The sequence below is a fragment of the Bolinopsis microptera genome, chromosome 9 (genome assembly GCF_026151205.1).
Source record: "Bolinopsis microptera isolate Bmic1 chromosome 9, MBARI_Bmic_1.0, whole genome shotgun sequence".
Classification (NCBI taxonomy): Eukaryota; Metazoa; Ctenophora; class Tentaculata; order Lobata; family Bolinopsidae; genus Bolinopsis; species Bolinopsis microptera.
Window position 1 is genome coordinate 16,261,954 of NC_087080.1, and position 15,405 is coordinate 16,277,358.

At 41.1% G+C, this 15,405-nt stretch overlaps 1 protein-coding gene across 1 annotated transcript; it reads right to left on the reverse strand.

The window, feature by feature from the left end:
* Window positions 1–4,195: 4,195 nt before the first annotated feature.
* On the reverse strand, window positions 4,196–12,521 carry LOC134820523 (forkhead box protein D2-like). The gene is made up of 8 exons (XM_063830948.1): window positions 12,183–12,521; window positions 11,245–11,437; window positions 9,274–9,379; window positions 7,581–7,701; window positions 6,758–6,884; window positions 6,427–6,607; window positions 5,465–5,585; window positions 4,196–5,284 (listed from the first exon to the last, which is right to left on the reverse strand). Exons 1-8 carry the CDS (start codon window positions 12,414–12,416, stop codon window positions 5,135–5,137), a joined length of 1,233 nt encoding a protein of 410 aa, XP_063687018.1. The 5' UTR covers window positions 12,417–12,521; the 3' UTR covers window positions 4,196–5,134.
* Between the last annotated feature and the right edge of the window lie 2,884 nt (window positions 12,522–15,405).

The following is a 15,405-nucleotide window of genomic DNA, read 5'->3' on the forward strand; positions in this document are numbered from 1 at the left end:
ATGTTTCAAATATATAAGCACTACTAATATATAAGCACTACTAATATATAAGCACTAAGCAGATACGCTTAAATAAATTGCAATAATGACTAATGACCAATTTGTTGAAGATTGTTGTTAATGATTAAAATTATTATATGATTGCTGCTTTGTTTGGTTCGATGATAGGTCATGATATACAAAGGGTCCAATTGTAAAATATTTACACGAAAATATGTTCAGGATATTTCCTTACATCGTCGAAGACGACACAGACGGCACACTTCACTCTCCAGTCGTCAAAATAGAGACAAGCAAGGTCCCAGGCTCCACGTCTCTAGAACTAGAAGTAGAGACAAGCGAGGTCCCAGTTTCCACGTCTCTAGAACTAGAAGTAGAGACAAGCTCCCTGGAATGCTGGGTGTATGTGGGATATCCTAACAGACTGGAAATTCACAGAAAACCTACTGCCATGTACATGAGCATGGTACTTGAAGGGGCGGACTGTCTTCCGGAACAATATGTGGAGATGCTGAGTCAAGTTGAGACATTGCACTGAGCCAAGTTGAGACATTGCACTCAGTCAAGTTGAGACATTGCACTCAGTCAAGTTGAGACATTGCACTGAACCAAGTTGAGACATTGCACTGAGCCAAGTTGAGACATTGCACTCAGTCAAGTTGAGACATTGCACTGAACCAAGTTGAGACATTGCACTGAGCCAAGTTGAGACATTGCACTGAGCCAAATTGAGACATTGCACTCAGTCAAGTTGAGACATTGCACTGAACCAAGTTGAGACATTGCACTCAGTCAAGTTGAGACATTGCACTCAGTCAAGTTGAGACATTGCACTGAACCAAGTTGAGACATTGCACTGAGCCAAGTTGAGACATTGCACTCAGTCAAGTTGAGACATTGCACTGAACCAAGTTGAGACATTGCACTGAGCCAAGTTGAGACATTGCACTGAGCCAAATTGAGACATTGCACTGAGTCAAGTCGAGACATTGCACTAAGTCAAGTTGAGACATTGCACTGAACCAAGTTGAGACATTGCACTGAGCCAAGTTGAGACATTGCACTGAGCCAAATTGAGACATTGCACTGAGTCAAGTTGAGACATTGCACTGAACCAAGTTGAGACATTGCACTGAGCCAAGTTGAGACATTGCACTGAGCCAAGTTGAGACATTGCACTGAGTCAAGTCGAGACATTGCACTAAGTCAAGTTGAGACATTGCACTGAACCAAGTTGAGACATTGCACTGAGCCAAGTTGAGACATTGCACTGAACCAAGTTGAGACATTGCACTGAGCCAAGTTGAGACATTGCACTCAGTCAAGTTGAGACATTGCACTGAACCAAGTTGAGACATTGCACTGAACCAAATTGAGACATTGCACTGAGCCAAGTTGAGACATTGCACTCAGTCAAGTTGAGACATTGCACTGAACCAAGTTGAGACATTGCACTGAACCAAGTTGAGACATTGCACTGAGCCAAGTTGAGACATTGCACTCAGTCAAGTTGAGACATTGCACTGAACCAAGTTGAGACATTGCACTGAGCCAAGTTGAGACATTGCACTCAGTCAAGTTGAGACATTGCACTGAACCAAGTTGAGACATTGCACTGAACCAAATTGAGACATTGCACTGAGCCAAGTTGAGACATTGCACTCAGTCAAGTTGAGACATTGCACTGAACCAAGTTGAGACATTGCACTGAACCAAGTTGAGACATTGCACTGAGCCAAGTTGAGACATTGCACTCAGTCAAGTTGAGACATTGCACTGAACCAAGTTGAGACATTGCACTGAACCAAATTGAGACATTGCACTGAGCCAAGTTGAGACATTGCACTCAGTCAAGTTGAGACATTGCACTGAACCAAGTTGAGACATTGCACTGAGCCAAGTTGAGACATTGCACTGAACCAAGTTGAGACATTGCACTGAGCCAAGTTGAGACATTGCACTGAACCAAGTTGAGACATTGCACTGAGCCAAGTTGAGACATTGCACTCAGTCAAGTTGAGACATTGCACTGAACCAAGTTGAGACATTGCACTGAACCAAATTGAGACATTGCACTGAGCCAAGTTGAGACATTGCACTCAGTCAAGTTGAGACATTGCACTGAACCAAGTTGAGACATTGCACTGAGCCAAGTTGAGACATTGCACTGAGCCAAATTGAGACATTGCACTGAGTCAAGTCGAGACATTGCACTAAGTCAAGTTGAGACATTGCACTGAGTCGAGTTGATATATTGCACTGAGTCAAGTCGAGACATTGCATTGAGTCAAGTTGAAGCATTGCACTGAGTCAAGTTGAGACATTGCACTGAGTCAAGTTGAAACATTGCATTGAGTCAAGTTGAGACATTGCACAGAGTCAAGTCGAGACATTGCACTGAGTCAAGTTGAGACATTGCACTGAGTCAAGTCGAGACATTGCACTGAATCAAGTCGAGACATTGCACTCAGTCAAAACTCAAGTTGAGACATTGCACTGAGTTAAGTTGAGACATTGTACTGAGTCAAGTCGAGACATTGCACTGAGTCAAGTCGAGACATTGCACTGAGTCAAGTTGAGACATTGCACTCAGTCAAGTTGAGACATTGCACTGAGTCAAGTTGAGACATTGCACTGAGTCAAGTTGAGACATTGCACTGAGTCAAGTTGAGACATTGCACTGAGTTAAGTTGAGACATTGTACTGAGTCAAGTCGAGACATTGCACTGAGTCAAGTCGAGACGTTGCACTGAGTCAAGTCGAGACATTGCACTGAGTCAAGTCGAGACATTGAACTGAGTCAAGTCGAGACATTGCACTGAGTCAAGTCGAGACATTGCACTGAGTCAAGTCGAGACATTGCACTGAGTCAAGTCGAGACATTGCACTGAGTTAAGTTGAGACATTGTACTGAGTCAAGTCGAGACATTGCACTGAGTTAAGTTGAGACATTGTACTGAGTCAAGTCGAGACATTGCACTGAGTCAAGTCGAGACATTGCACTGAGTCAAGTCGAGACATTGTACTGTGTCAAGTTGAGACATTGCACTGAGTTAAGTTGAGACATTGTACTGAGTCAAGTCGAGACATTGCACTGAGTCAAGTCGAGACATTGTACTGAGTCAAGTTGAGACATTGCACTGAGTTAAGTTGAGACATTGTACTGAGTCAAGTCGAGACATTGCACTGAGTCAAGTCGAGACATTGCACTGAGTCAAGTCGAGACATTGCACTGAGTCAAGTCGAGACATTGCACTGAGTTAAGTTGAGACATTGTACTGAGTCAAGTCGAGACATTGCACTGAGTCAAGTCGAGATATTGCACTGAGTCAAGTCGAGACATTGCACTGAGTCAGGTTGAGACATTGCACTGAGTCAAGTTGAGACATTGCACTGAGTCAGGTTGAGACATTGCACTGAGTCAAGTCGAGACATTGCACTGAGTCAAGTCGAGACATTGCACTGAGTCAAGTCGAGACATTGCACTGAGTTAAGTTGAGACATTGTACTGAGTCAAGTCGAGACATTGCACTGAGTCAAGTCGAGACATTGCACTGAGTCAAGTCGAGACATTGCACTGAGTCAGGTTGAGACATTGCACTGAGTCAAGTTGAGACATTGCACTGAGTTAAGTCGAGACATTGCACTGAGTCAGGTTGAGACATTGCACTGAGTCAAGTCGAGACATTGCACTGAGTCAGGTTGAGACATTGCACTGAGTCAAGTTGAGACATTGCACTGGGTCAAGTTGATCCTTGAATCACACCGCATATAATTTGTTTGGTCGTGGATTTGGAGGAGCCAGCTGATACAAACTGTTTCCTGTTTCTAAGATATGATTTAAAACAGTTTAACCTAGTTTAAAGCTTACATACATGTTACATCTCTGCTTTAAGTTTAAAGCTTGACCCCTTATAATGCTTATTGGGGAGTAAGCTTTGCCGAGGAAGCTAAGTAAACCTGTCTTGTATTAAAAATGTGTCTTTAGCGTTAAGAAATGCATTTTTACAAAACCTATCCGGGTAGGTACCATTTTTGCTGTTTTTAAAAGCTAGGTGAAAGACCCCATTTTCGAAGGAACTGTTAACAAAGTGGTAAACCTATGACAGTTTTTAGCAATTTTGAGAGGTTAGATTTTGGTGTCAAGTGTTACGTGGTTTTATTCTTAAATAGGTCGATAAGTTTATTGAGATTTCAAAGAGTCTTGAATCATAGAAATATTAATTCATTGTTTAAACACATCATATAAAATAATTTCACTCTAGTTCTCAAACTGTTAATGTATAAAACTGAAAAATATTTCACACACAAATTCCAAATCTCACAAATCAATAAATTATCTTAGAATTGAACAACAATTACACTTGTTTTGACTGATAAAGGTTATATTCCAGCACTGCCCTTCCTGCTACTGGAGTATAAACTATAAAGGTTACGGACACATTACGGGAAATATTGTATCATCAGGAAATTATTATTCATAAATTATCAGCTGTCCTTATTATCGGTTTATAACCAGTAGGTATCAGTTCTGTAGATACAAACATTTACTTATTCTTTAGTAGTAGGGTATACTTATCATCTGAGCGGATATTTAATCGAAATGAAGTGGTAGAAGTGAAGTGGTAAAAGACAGAAATGAAGTGGTAGAAGTGAAGTGGTAGAAGACAGAAGTGAAGTGGTAGAAGTGAAGTGGTAGAAGTGAAGTGGTAGAAGTGAAGTGGTAGAAGTGAAGTGGTAGAAGTGAAGTGGTAGAAGTGAAGTGGTAGAAGTGAAGTGGTAGAAGTGAAGTGGTAGAAGTGAAGTGGTAGAAGTGAAGTGGTAGAAGTGAAGTGGTAGAAGTGAAGTGGTAGAAGTGAAGTGGTAGAAGTGAAGTGGTAGAAGTGAAGTGGTAGAAGTGAAGTGGAAGAAGTGAAGTGGTAGAAGTGAAGTGGTAGAAGTGAAGTGGTAGAAGTGAAGTGGTAGAAGTGAAGTGGTAGAAGTGAAGTGGTAGAAGTGAAGTGGTAGAAGTGAAGTGGTAGAAGTGAAGTGGTAGAAGTGAAGTGGTAGAAGTGAAGTGGTAGAAGTGAAGTGGTAGAAGTGAAGTGGTAGAAGTGAAGTGGTAGAAGTGAGATGGAAGACTCAGTTAATTGCCTCAAGTGACAGTGGGATAATATTGAGGTGGGGTAGGGGTTTGGGGTGGTGCGCCATTTAGATAGCTTGTAGGGTCGGGAGGAGGTAAGGCGTCCTGTCCCGAAAAGTTTAGCAGTCTGTGAGCTTCGAACCTCCTTAGCGACCAGTCATTCTGAAAGTAATAGTAATAGTAATATGTACCATCATTCTGAAAGAAGGCCACAAATAAAAATATTGTAAGTTTTTTAGTTGTTATTTGACGGGAACTTAAAAGTCAATAAACAGGACAATGTCACTACTACTACTACTACTAGTCGCATAGAATTGCAAGCTTTTGTTGCCCCAACCTCACCTCATTGTGGAAGTTGAAAGGGCCGGGAGGGTAAGAGTAGGGGTCTGGTATTGGAGGGTAGTGGATGTAGCCTCCAGTCTGAGGGTCAGGTGGAGGTGGCACATCTTTCAGGGACTGCACACTGAAATAGGGTCATTAAAGGGGGGGGGGGGGTCACCCTGAAATAGGGTCATTAAAGGGGCTGAAATAGGGTCATTAAAGGGGGGGGGGGGGTCACCCTGAAATAGGGTCATTAAAGGGGGGGGGGGGGGTCACCCTGAAATAGGGTCATTAAGGGGGGGGGGGGGGGGTCACCCTGAAATAGGGTCATTAAGGGGGGGGGGTCACCCTGAAATAGGGTCATTAAAGGGGGGGGGGAGTCACCCTTAAATAGGGTCAGTAAAGGGGGGGGGTCACACTGAAATAGGGTCATTAAGGGGGGGGGGGGGGTCACACTGAAATAGGGTCATTAAGGGGGGGGGGTCACCCTGAAATAGGGTCATTAAGGGGGGGGGGGGGTCACCCTGAAATAGGGTCATTAAGGGGGGGGGGGGGTCACCCTGAAATAGGGTCATTAAAGGGGGGGGTCACCCTGAAATAGGGTCATTAAAGGGGGGGGGGTCACCCTGAAATAGGGTCATTAAAGGGGGGGGGTCACCCTGAAATAGGGTCATTAAAGGGGGGGGGGTCACCCTGAAATAGGGTCATTAAAGGGGGGGGGGGGAGTCACCCTGAAATAGGGTCATTAAAGGGGGGGGGGGAGTCACCCTGAAATAGGGTCATTAAAGGGGTGGGGGTCACCCTGAAATAGGGTCATTAAAGGGGGGGGGGGGTCACCCTGATGTTAAAACACCGACTAATCAATGTGAAGACTACAAAAATAGGGTTAATAATAAAATTTTACCGCAAATGACGGAGAGTTGTGAATTAATCATTAAATCTTACACCTAATACCTTATAAGAATGTTAGCATGACAAATAACCTGTTAATATTGAGTCTGGGAGTGTGGTTACTGTGGTTACTGTGGTTACTGTGGTTACTGTGGTTACTGTTGACCTCGCTAACCAGGTTCTCTATAGTAAAGAGGCTGTTGTCAGAGTGCAAGTACCGGTCATCCTCACTCATCATTACCCCTTGAGTGTAGTGAGGTGGAGAGAATCCCCCTGATTAAGTAATAACTGGTCAAAATTGAAGACGATAATCTTAATGTTGATTATTTCTGGGTAGTTGGAGTGGCGTGACATAAGGATCATCTTAATGTTAATTATTTCTGGGTAGTTGGGCGTGACGATCATGTTAATCGCACTTCTTACCATTATGATTGGGTCTCTTGAACCTCTTTCTCCTCCTCCGGAAACTGCCGTTATCGAACATGTCTTCAGCAGCAGGGTCGAGTGCCCAGTAGTTACCTTTACCTGGCTTACCCGGCTCTCTCGGAACCTGAACATACACTTTATTTTAACGCTCACTTTCGAGTGAAACTAGCTTAGAAACTTCCATTGATAAAATTAAGAACCAAAGCACTATTAGTACAATCACCGGCAGCTAACCAAAGCACTATTAGTACAATCACCGGCAGCTCACCTAAAATATGCTTGGACTCAACAATTTCCAATTGCAATATTATATTAGGTTTTATATAAAATATGGTTTTGCTTGCTTTAATTGATACTGAATAACATTGTATCGTTTTCCTAAAAGTATTGTTTTTTGTTTATCGTTCCTATCACTAGATCAGTGCCCACTGCGTGTATCTAATACTTTACGCAGCTCCCTCACACGAGTACAAAGTGACAAATGGAATCGAGGAGGTATGATCACGTGTTGCCCACGTGTTGCCCACGTGTTGCCCACGTGTTGGTTTAAAGTGAGCTCCAGGTAACTGGGAAGTAGAAGCAGGGTGTGCACACTTCCTAGCCTCACTGTCACGTGACACATGTAGTTAGTCACGTGGTAAAACCTGGTCGCTGTTTGTTTAAGACGGGTAGTAACTTCCGTTACACACGCTAAATCAAGTTGTATTTACACGACCATAATAAACGCTGGACTAGTCTGGTTCAAATATTCGAGCATTTTAAAGCAACACAATCAAGGCGTGGAGTTGAAATTCTGACGAAAACGGAGATAGAAAGAAACCTTGACGAAGCAATCGTTAAGACTGAGATTGTGGCGAATACTGTTCTGCCACCCTTGTTTGTTGTCTTTGTAGTATGGGAACTTCTCCATGATGAACTCGTATATCTGGGCTAATGTCAACCTGAAATTAGTCGGAATGAAAATAAAACAGGGAAATTGTATAAAAACCAGAAAATTTAATGAGCTTGAATACGGAGCCAGGTTATTGACACACAGTGTCACCTGATGGCACACTGTGTATTTGTCTAGATAGCTAAATAAACTCAACATAGAACAATATTATTATTATCATTTTTAGTTGATTAAGTAAACTAAAATCTTTGGATAGCCCTTATTGTTTGTAATGGTCATATGTAAACTTTATTTGTTTGTCTAACATGTTTTTGCAAATTTGTTATTTACATTTCCAAGTATTAAACAACTGCTCAGTTTCTACTGTTTTATTTTGTCTTTGTTGCTTCGTTACTGTAGACTCCAAAAACTGACTGCATAAATTATACCTAACAAGTAACAATATGGTATGTTTGGGACTATCCTTGTGCTTGATAGTTGATACACTGTTACTTGCTGTATTAGTGTGTTATATATATACAGGTAGAATAATACAGCCTGCTCCATTTAAGTCTGAGGTAATCCAATATCGTGGCCACATTTTCCTGACCTCTTAATATTTATGTGATAATGAAGCAAGTATTTCTACACAAGCTTTCATTGTAGGTCACGTAGTCTTCACCTGTCCCACGATTGGTGGAGTTCAGGCCTCCTCCTCATCTCATTGGCCCCCAGCTCTTACTGAGTTAATTCAATGATAGATCTACACCCGGTAATTCTATTTATTATACTTTGCTGGCTGCATCAGGTCATTTGTGATTGGCCGGGGAGCGTGCCTGTGATAATGATCACGAAGTCTGATTGGTTGTTGTTTTTACCACGTGATATTATTCATGATTTGTTAGGCAGCTCCAAGGCAACAATGGAATAAGAGCCTTTCGGGGGCCGAGGACAATGTTTACATTGCGAAAGAATAACAAAATTAAGAGGCAAAATAAACAAGAATCGTCTCAGATATTCATTTTCTGTCTTTGGTTTTGATTACGCGACTTGCTCCATTCCAAAAATTTTTATTTGCAGCGTAAAAAATAGGAAAAATTGAATTAAGTTGTGACTACCCGCTGTTTAAGTTGTGACTTGTGTAACTTTATAATATAAAACTAAAGGTTTAACCTGGAATCTTTTGCCGCCAATACTATACCAATACAATACAGCCTACTACACATACTATACATACAGCCAACATGATTTTCTAAAAATCATTTTGTCAGATTTTGTCTGGAAAGCTGTGGTCAATAAAAGAACGGATAACAATATTGCGCTGTGGTAGAATTTCAGCCATGCAATAATAAAAACATGTTTTAAAGTATGTCGGCCAGAAATAACTCATATAACTCAAATAACTCATACTGAAACAAATCACTAAATTTTCTTTAATTGGGTAAGAGTACTTTCTTTGCTGAACCCCATGCAGCGGATATTTAACATTAACATCATGTCCGCAACCGTAAATAATTCCATCGCCGATAGTTAGACTAAAAGAACCTCGGGAGAGAGGAAGGTGTTGCAGGACAACAAACGTAGTAGTAGATACAAACGTTGAGACAAACAAATCTTTTAAATGTTTATTAGTTGAACTTACTTTTTCTCGGGGGAGTTTTTAATTGCCATGGTAATGAGGGCGATGTAGGAGTAAGGAGATTTAGCAGCGGAGGGAGATGTTCTGGGCCTGCTTCTACTTTTACCTGCTGTATTAGTGTGTTACCTGCTGTATTAGTGTGTTACCTGCTGTATTGGTGTGTTACCTGCTGTATTGGTGTGTTATCTGCTGTATTAGTGTGTTACCTGCTGTATTAGTGTGTTACCTGCTGTATTAGTGTGTTACCTGCTGTATTAGTGTGTTACCTGCTGTATTAGTGTGTTACCTGCTGTATTAGTGTGTTACCTGCTGTATTAGTGTGTTACCTGCTGTATTAGTGTGTTACCTGCTGTATTAGTGTGTTACCTGCTGTATTAGTGTGTTACCTGCTGTATTAGTGTGTTACCTGCTGTATTAGTGTGTTACCTGCTGTATTAGTGTGTTACCTGCTGTATTAGTGTGTTACCTGCTGTATTAGTGTGTTACCTGCTGTATTAGTGTGTTACCTGCTGTATTAGTGTGTTACCTGCTGTATTAGTGTGTTACCTGCTGTATTAGTGTGTTACCTGCTGTATTAGTGTGTTACCTGCTGTATTAGTGTGTTACCTGCTGTATTAGTGTGTTACCTGCTGTATTAGTGTGTTACCTGCTGTATTAGTGTGTACCTGCTGTATTAGTGTGTTACCTGCTGTATTAGTGTGTTACCTGCTGTATTAGTGTGTTACCTGCTGTATTAGTGTGTTACCTGCTGTATTAGTGTGTTACCTGCTGTATTAGTGTGTTACCTGCTGTATTAGTGTGTTACCTGCTGTATTAGTGTGTTACCTGCTGTATTAGTGTGTTACCTGCTGTATTAGTGTGTTACCTGCTGTATTAGTGTGTTACCTGCTGTATTGGTGTGTTACCTGCTGTATTAGTGTGTTACCTGCTGTATTAGTGTGTTACCTGCTGTATTGGTGTGTTACCTGCTGTATTAGTGTGTTACCTGCTGTATTGGTGTGTTACCTGCTGTATTAGTGTGTTACCTGCTGTATTAGTGTCTTACCTGCTGTATTAGTGTGTTACCTGCTGTATTGGTGTGTTACCTGCTGTATTAGTGTGTTACCTGCTGTATTGGTGTGTTACCTGCTGTATTAGTGTGTTACCTGCTGTATTAGTGTCTTACCTGCTGTATTAGTGTGTTACCTGCTGTATTAGTGTCTTACCTGCTGTATTAGTGTGTTACCTGCTGTATTAGTGTGTTTCCTGCTGTATTAGTGTGTTACCTGCTGTATTAGTGTGTTACCTGCTGTATTGGTGTGTTACCTGCTGTATTGGTGTGTTACCTGCTGTATTAGTGTGTTTCCTGCTGTATTAGTGTGTTACCTGCTGTATTAGTGTGTTACCTGCTGTATTAGTGTGTTACCTGCTGTATTAGTGTGTTACCTGCTGTATTGGTGTGTTACCTGCTGTATTAGTGTGTTACCTGCTGTATTAGTGTGTTACCTGCTGTATTAGTGTGTTACCTGCTGTATTGGTGTGTTACCTGCTGTATTGGTGTGTTACCTGCTGTATTGGTGTGTTACCTGCTGTATTAGTGTGTTACCTGCTGTATTAGTGTGTTACCTGCTGTATTAGTGTGTTACATGCTGTATTAGTGTGTTACCTGCCGTATTGGTGTGTTACCTGCTGTATTAGTGTGTTACCTGCTGTATTAGTGTGTTACCTGCTGTATTAGTGTGTTACCTGCTGTATTAGTGTGTTACCTGCTGTTATTGTTAGAATTTGTGTTTTGTAGAAAAAAGCTTGATTTTTATCATACTTTAAATTAAAATTAAAATGTTACTTTGCTGCAATAGCTTTGCGTTCTATTTAACTCTGATAGCAAGATTTGGATTGTATTTGTTTCTGTGAGAAAAACGTTGGTAAAAGTGCTGGTTGTAGAGTTGAGCTGAAACTTCATTACTGTATAATAAAGTATATAAAGAGACTAACATTTGGTAGCATGAGTGTATTGGAGTTCCGTCAAATCATAATCAGCCTCCATACTATCCAGATAGCTGTGGTGCTGGCCAGGTATCATGTTGAAATAGTAGTTGTCAGGGTGCCCTATGGGCGGCATACTCCCCATTCCTCCACCCATCTGACCAGGCGACAGAGGGCGACTGTTAGTCCACATTTGGGGTTGCTGGGGGAAATTTAGTTACCCAGGGTAATTTGGACACGTTACCCATGGTAATGTGAACACGTTACCCAGGGTTATGTGGATGTGTTACTCGGGGTAATGTGGGCACATGACTCTAAATCTCTGGGAGGGGTTGAGCACCACATTTTAGATGGCAATGATTGTTGCTCTTTTCTGTATGGATTTGAGGTTGATGTAAGTTAAAGATATCGACAGTTATTTTCATATTTGAGAATTTTACAATTTTCTGATATACTCCAACAATTGAACTTATTTGAAAGTTGAAATTTTGTTTTCCGGGTTATATAAAAATGTTTCCTGCGAAGTCTGTTTCATCCCGATCCGGAGAAGTGTCGTGATGTAAAAATGGAATTTTGTAAAGAAATTCGGTAATCATTAGAATAAATCAAATGATTTTGCCCACATTATTTATTCCCGGCCAAGATTACCTCTACATTGATTATTTCAAGTTGGTGACGAGATTAACGTCATCTATCATATAAAATGTTAATAGATATTTCTTGTGTAAATGTAAGTAGCAGAATGTACACTGGAGATATTTTAAGAACCATTTCAATTATAATTTTTGGGCATTAAGCAAATCATTTAATCATATATAAATCCGCGAATAATCAGTGAACAAATCAGGGGGGGAGGGGGGGTTCTTGAACAATTCAATAAAACAAATTTAAGTGAGCTCATCTATTCTCCGGAATTTAACTTATGTGACATAATGAGAGTAACGTACCATTACAGGGTTACCAGGGGTGACGTGGTGGATGGAGTTGTAGGCAGGATGGCAGGGGAGGCCCGCTAAAGGGTCCCTTATTCCATACATATCAGGGATATAGAACTGGGAGGCAGGGGATTTGAGAGGGTCGGGAGGCAGGGTAGAGGGGTGGGGGTGCCCTGCTGGTGACTCCAGACTCCTAATTTCAGGCTTTATGTCGATTACAGGCTTCTCATCCACACAAGACGTCATCACGTGTTAAACAATTATACAAAACAAAACAAACAATATGACTGTTTTAACAAGCTCCTCTTAGTGGTGTTCAGCCAGAAAGCAAACACCTGCACTGACAAATGTACGGCTGGGTGGTATCCTCAACTGTTTCGACATAGCGTCACACGGTCACGTGACACTGACGTGAGGACACGTGAATACATTTCCTACTATAGCAACCACTTGACAACGACACGTGGGCAGGTCACATGATTCTAGGTCACGTGATCACTTTTACACAAATAGGATGCGGTTTGTAACAAGTTGGGAAATAAAAAATATCTCAGGTATTTATCTTATCTGTATATAATTCTAATACATTTGAGGGATCACGCTAATACGTAATCACGCCACTCAACATTCTCTTGACTGAGATATTTTATAGAGACAATAAGATAATGTGACCGGTAAAATGCTTGTTACTCAGAACTCTATACCCAGTGTTATCCCCTATTGTATCATAAGAACTCTATACCCAGTGTTATCCCCTATTGTATCATAAGAACTCTATACCCAGTGTTATCCCCTATTGTATCATAAGAACTCTATACCCAGTGTTATCCCCTATTGTATCATAAGAACTCTATACCCAGTGTTATCCCCTATTGTATCATAAGAACTCTATACCCAGTGTTATCCCCTATTGTATCATAAGAACTCTATACCCAGTGTTATCCCCTATTGTATCATAAGAACTCTATACCCAGTGTTATCCCCTATTGTATCATAAGAACTCTATACCCAGTGTTATCCCCTATTGTATCATAAGAACTCTATACCCAGTGTTATCCCCTACTGTATCATAAGAACTCTATACCCAGTGTTATCCCCTATTGTATCATAAGAACTCTATACCCAGTGTTATCCCCTATTGTATCATAAGAACTCTATACCCAGTGTTATCCCCTATTGTATCATAAGAACTCTATACCCAGTGTTATCCCCTATTGTATCATAAGAACTCTATACCCAGTGTTATCCCCTATTGTATCATAAGAACTCTATACCCAGTGTTATCCCCTATTGTATCATAAGAACTCTATACCCAGTGTTATCCCCTACTGTATCATAAGAACTCTATACCCAGTGTTATCCCCTATTGTATCATAAGAACTCTATACCCAGTGTTATCCCCTATTGTATCATAAGAACTCTATACCCAGTGTTATCCCCTATTGTATCATAAGAACTCTATACCCAGTGTTATCCCCTATTGTATCATAAGAACTCTATACCCAGTGTTATCCCCTATTGTATCATAAGAACTCTATACCCAGTGTTATCCCCTATTGTATCATAAGAACTCTATACCCAGTGTTATCCCCTATTGTATCATAAGAACTCTATACCCAGTGTTATCCCCTATTGTATCATAAGAACTCTATACCCAGTGTTATCCCCTATTGTATCATAAGAACTCTATACCTAGTGTTATCCCCTATTGTATCATAAGAACTCTATACCCAGTGTTATCCCCTACTGTATCATAAGAACTCTATACCCAGTGTTATCCCCTACTGTATCATAAGAACTCTATACCCAGTGTTATCCCCTATTGTATCATAAGAACTCTATACCCAGTGTTATCCCCTATTGTATCATAAGAACTCTATACCCAGTGTTATCCCCTATTGTATCATAAGAACTCTATACCCAGTGTTATCCCCTATTGTATCATAAGAACTCTATACCCAGTGTTATCCCCTATTGTATCATAAGAACTCTATACCCAGTGTTATCCCCTATTGTTAATTGTATCATAAGAACTCACATTTTACAGTTATATTAATATATTATTATGTATATATTTTTGGAAGGATGAATATTGGAAGAAAATGTCGCACTAATATAATATATACCTTAGAATAAAAATATTTAATCTACAACAAATTTAATAAAATTGTTAACCATAATTGTTGTAAACCAAATTTAATACGACTAAATTGATTTTGAATAAAATTAATAGCGAATTAAAATTTTTGTAGACTTATGAATTTTTATTATGACTCCAAATTTGTTAAAACTATCATAGTTATTTATCACCAAATTTTGTTCAATGAAATCAATATAAAAATTAATAACTATCGCCTGCAGCTGAGGACATGTCTCCTGCACCTGAGGTCATGTCCCCTGCACCTGAAGACATGTCCCCTGCACCTGAAGACATGTCCCCGTACCTGAGGACATGTACCCTGCACCTGAAAACATGTCCCCGCACCTGAAGACATGTTCCCTGCACCTGAAGACATGTCCCCTGCACCTGAAGACATGTCCCCATACCTGAAGACATGTCCCCGTACCTGAGGACATGTACCCTGCACCTGAAAACATGTCCCCGCACCTGAAGACATGTTCCCTGCACCTGAAGACATGTCCCCTGCACCTGAGGACATGTACCCTGCACCTGAAGACATGTCCCCTGCACCTGAGGACATGTACCCTGCACCTGAAGACATGTCCCTGCACCTGAAGACATGTCCCCTGCACCTGAAGACATGTCCCCTGCACCTGAAGACATGTACCCTGCACCTGAAGACATGTCTCCTGCACCTGAAGACAAGTACCCTGCACCTGAAGACATGTACCCTGCACCTGAAGACATGTCCCCGTACCTGAGGACATGTACCCTGCACCTGAAGACATGTCCTCTGCACCTGAAGACAAGTACCCTGCACCTGAAGACATGTACCCTGCACCTGAAGACATGTACCCTGCACCTGAAGACATGTACTCTGCACCTGAAGACATGTCCCCTGCACCTGAAGACATGTCCCCTTAATTATTAAGTCGCGAGATATAAGTAGTGTGAAATATACACGTGCTCCCTGGTAGCACCACAAAATGATATTCCCTTAATTCTGTTCCACCTCATACAGTGAGGAAAAGCTGTATATAATTACTTCATCATGCAAAATTACGGGGTATGCAATGTCACGGGGTATGCAATGTCACGGGGTATGCAATGTCA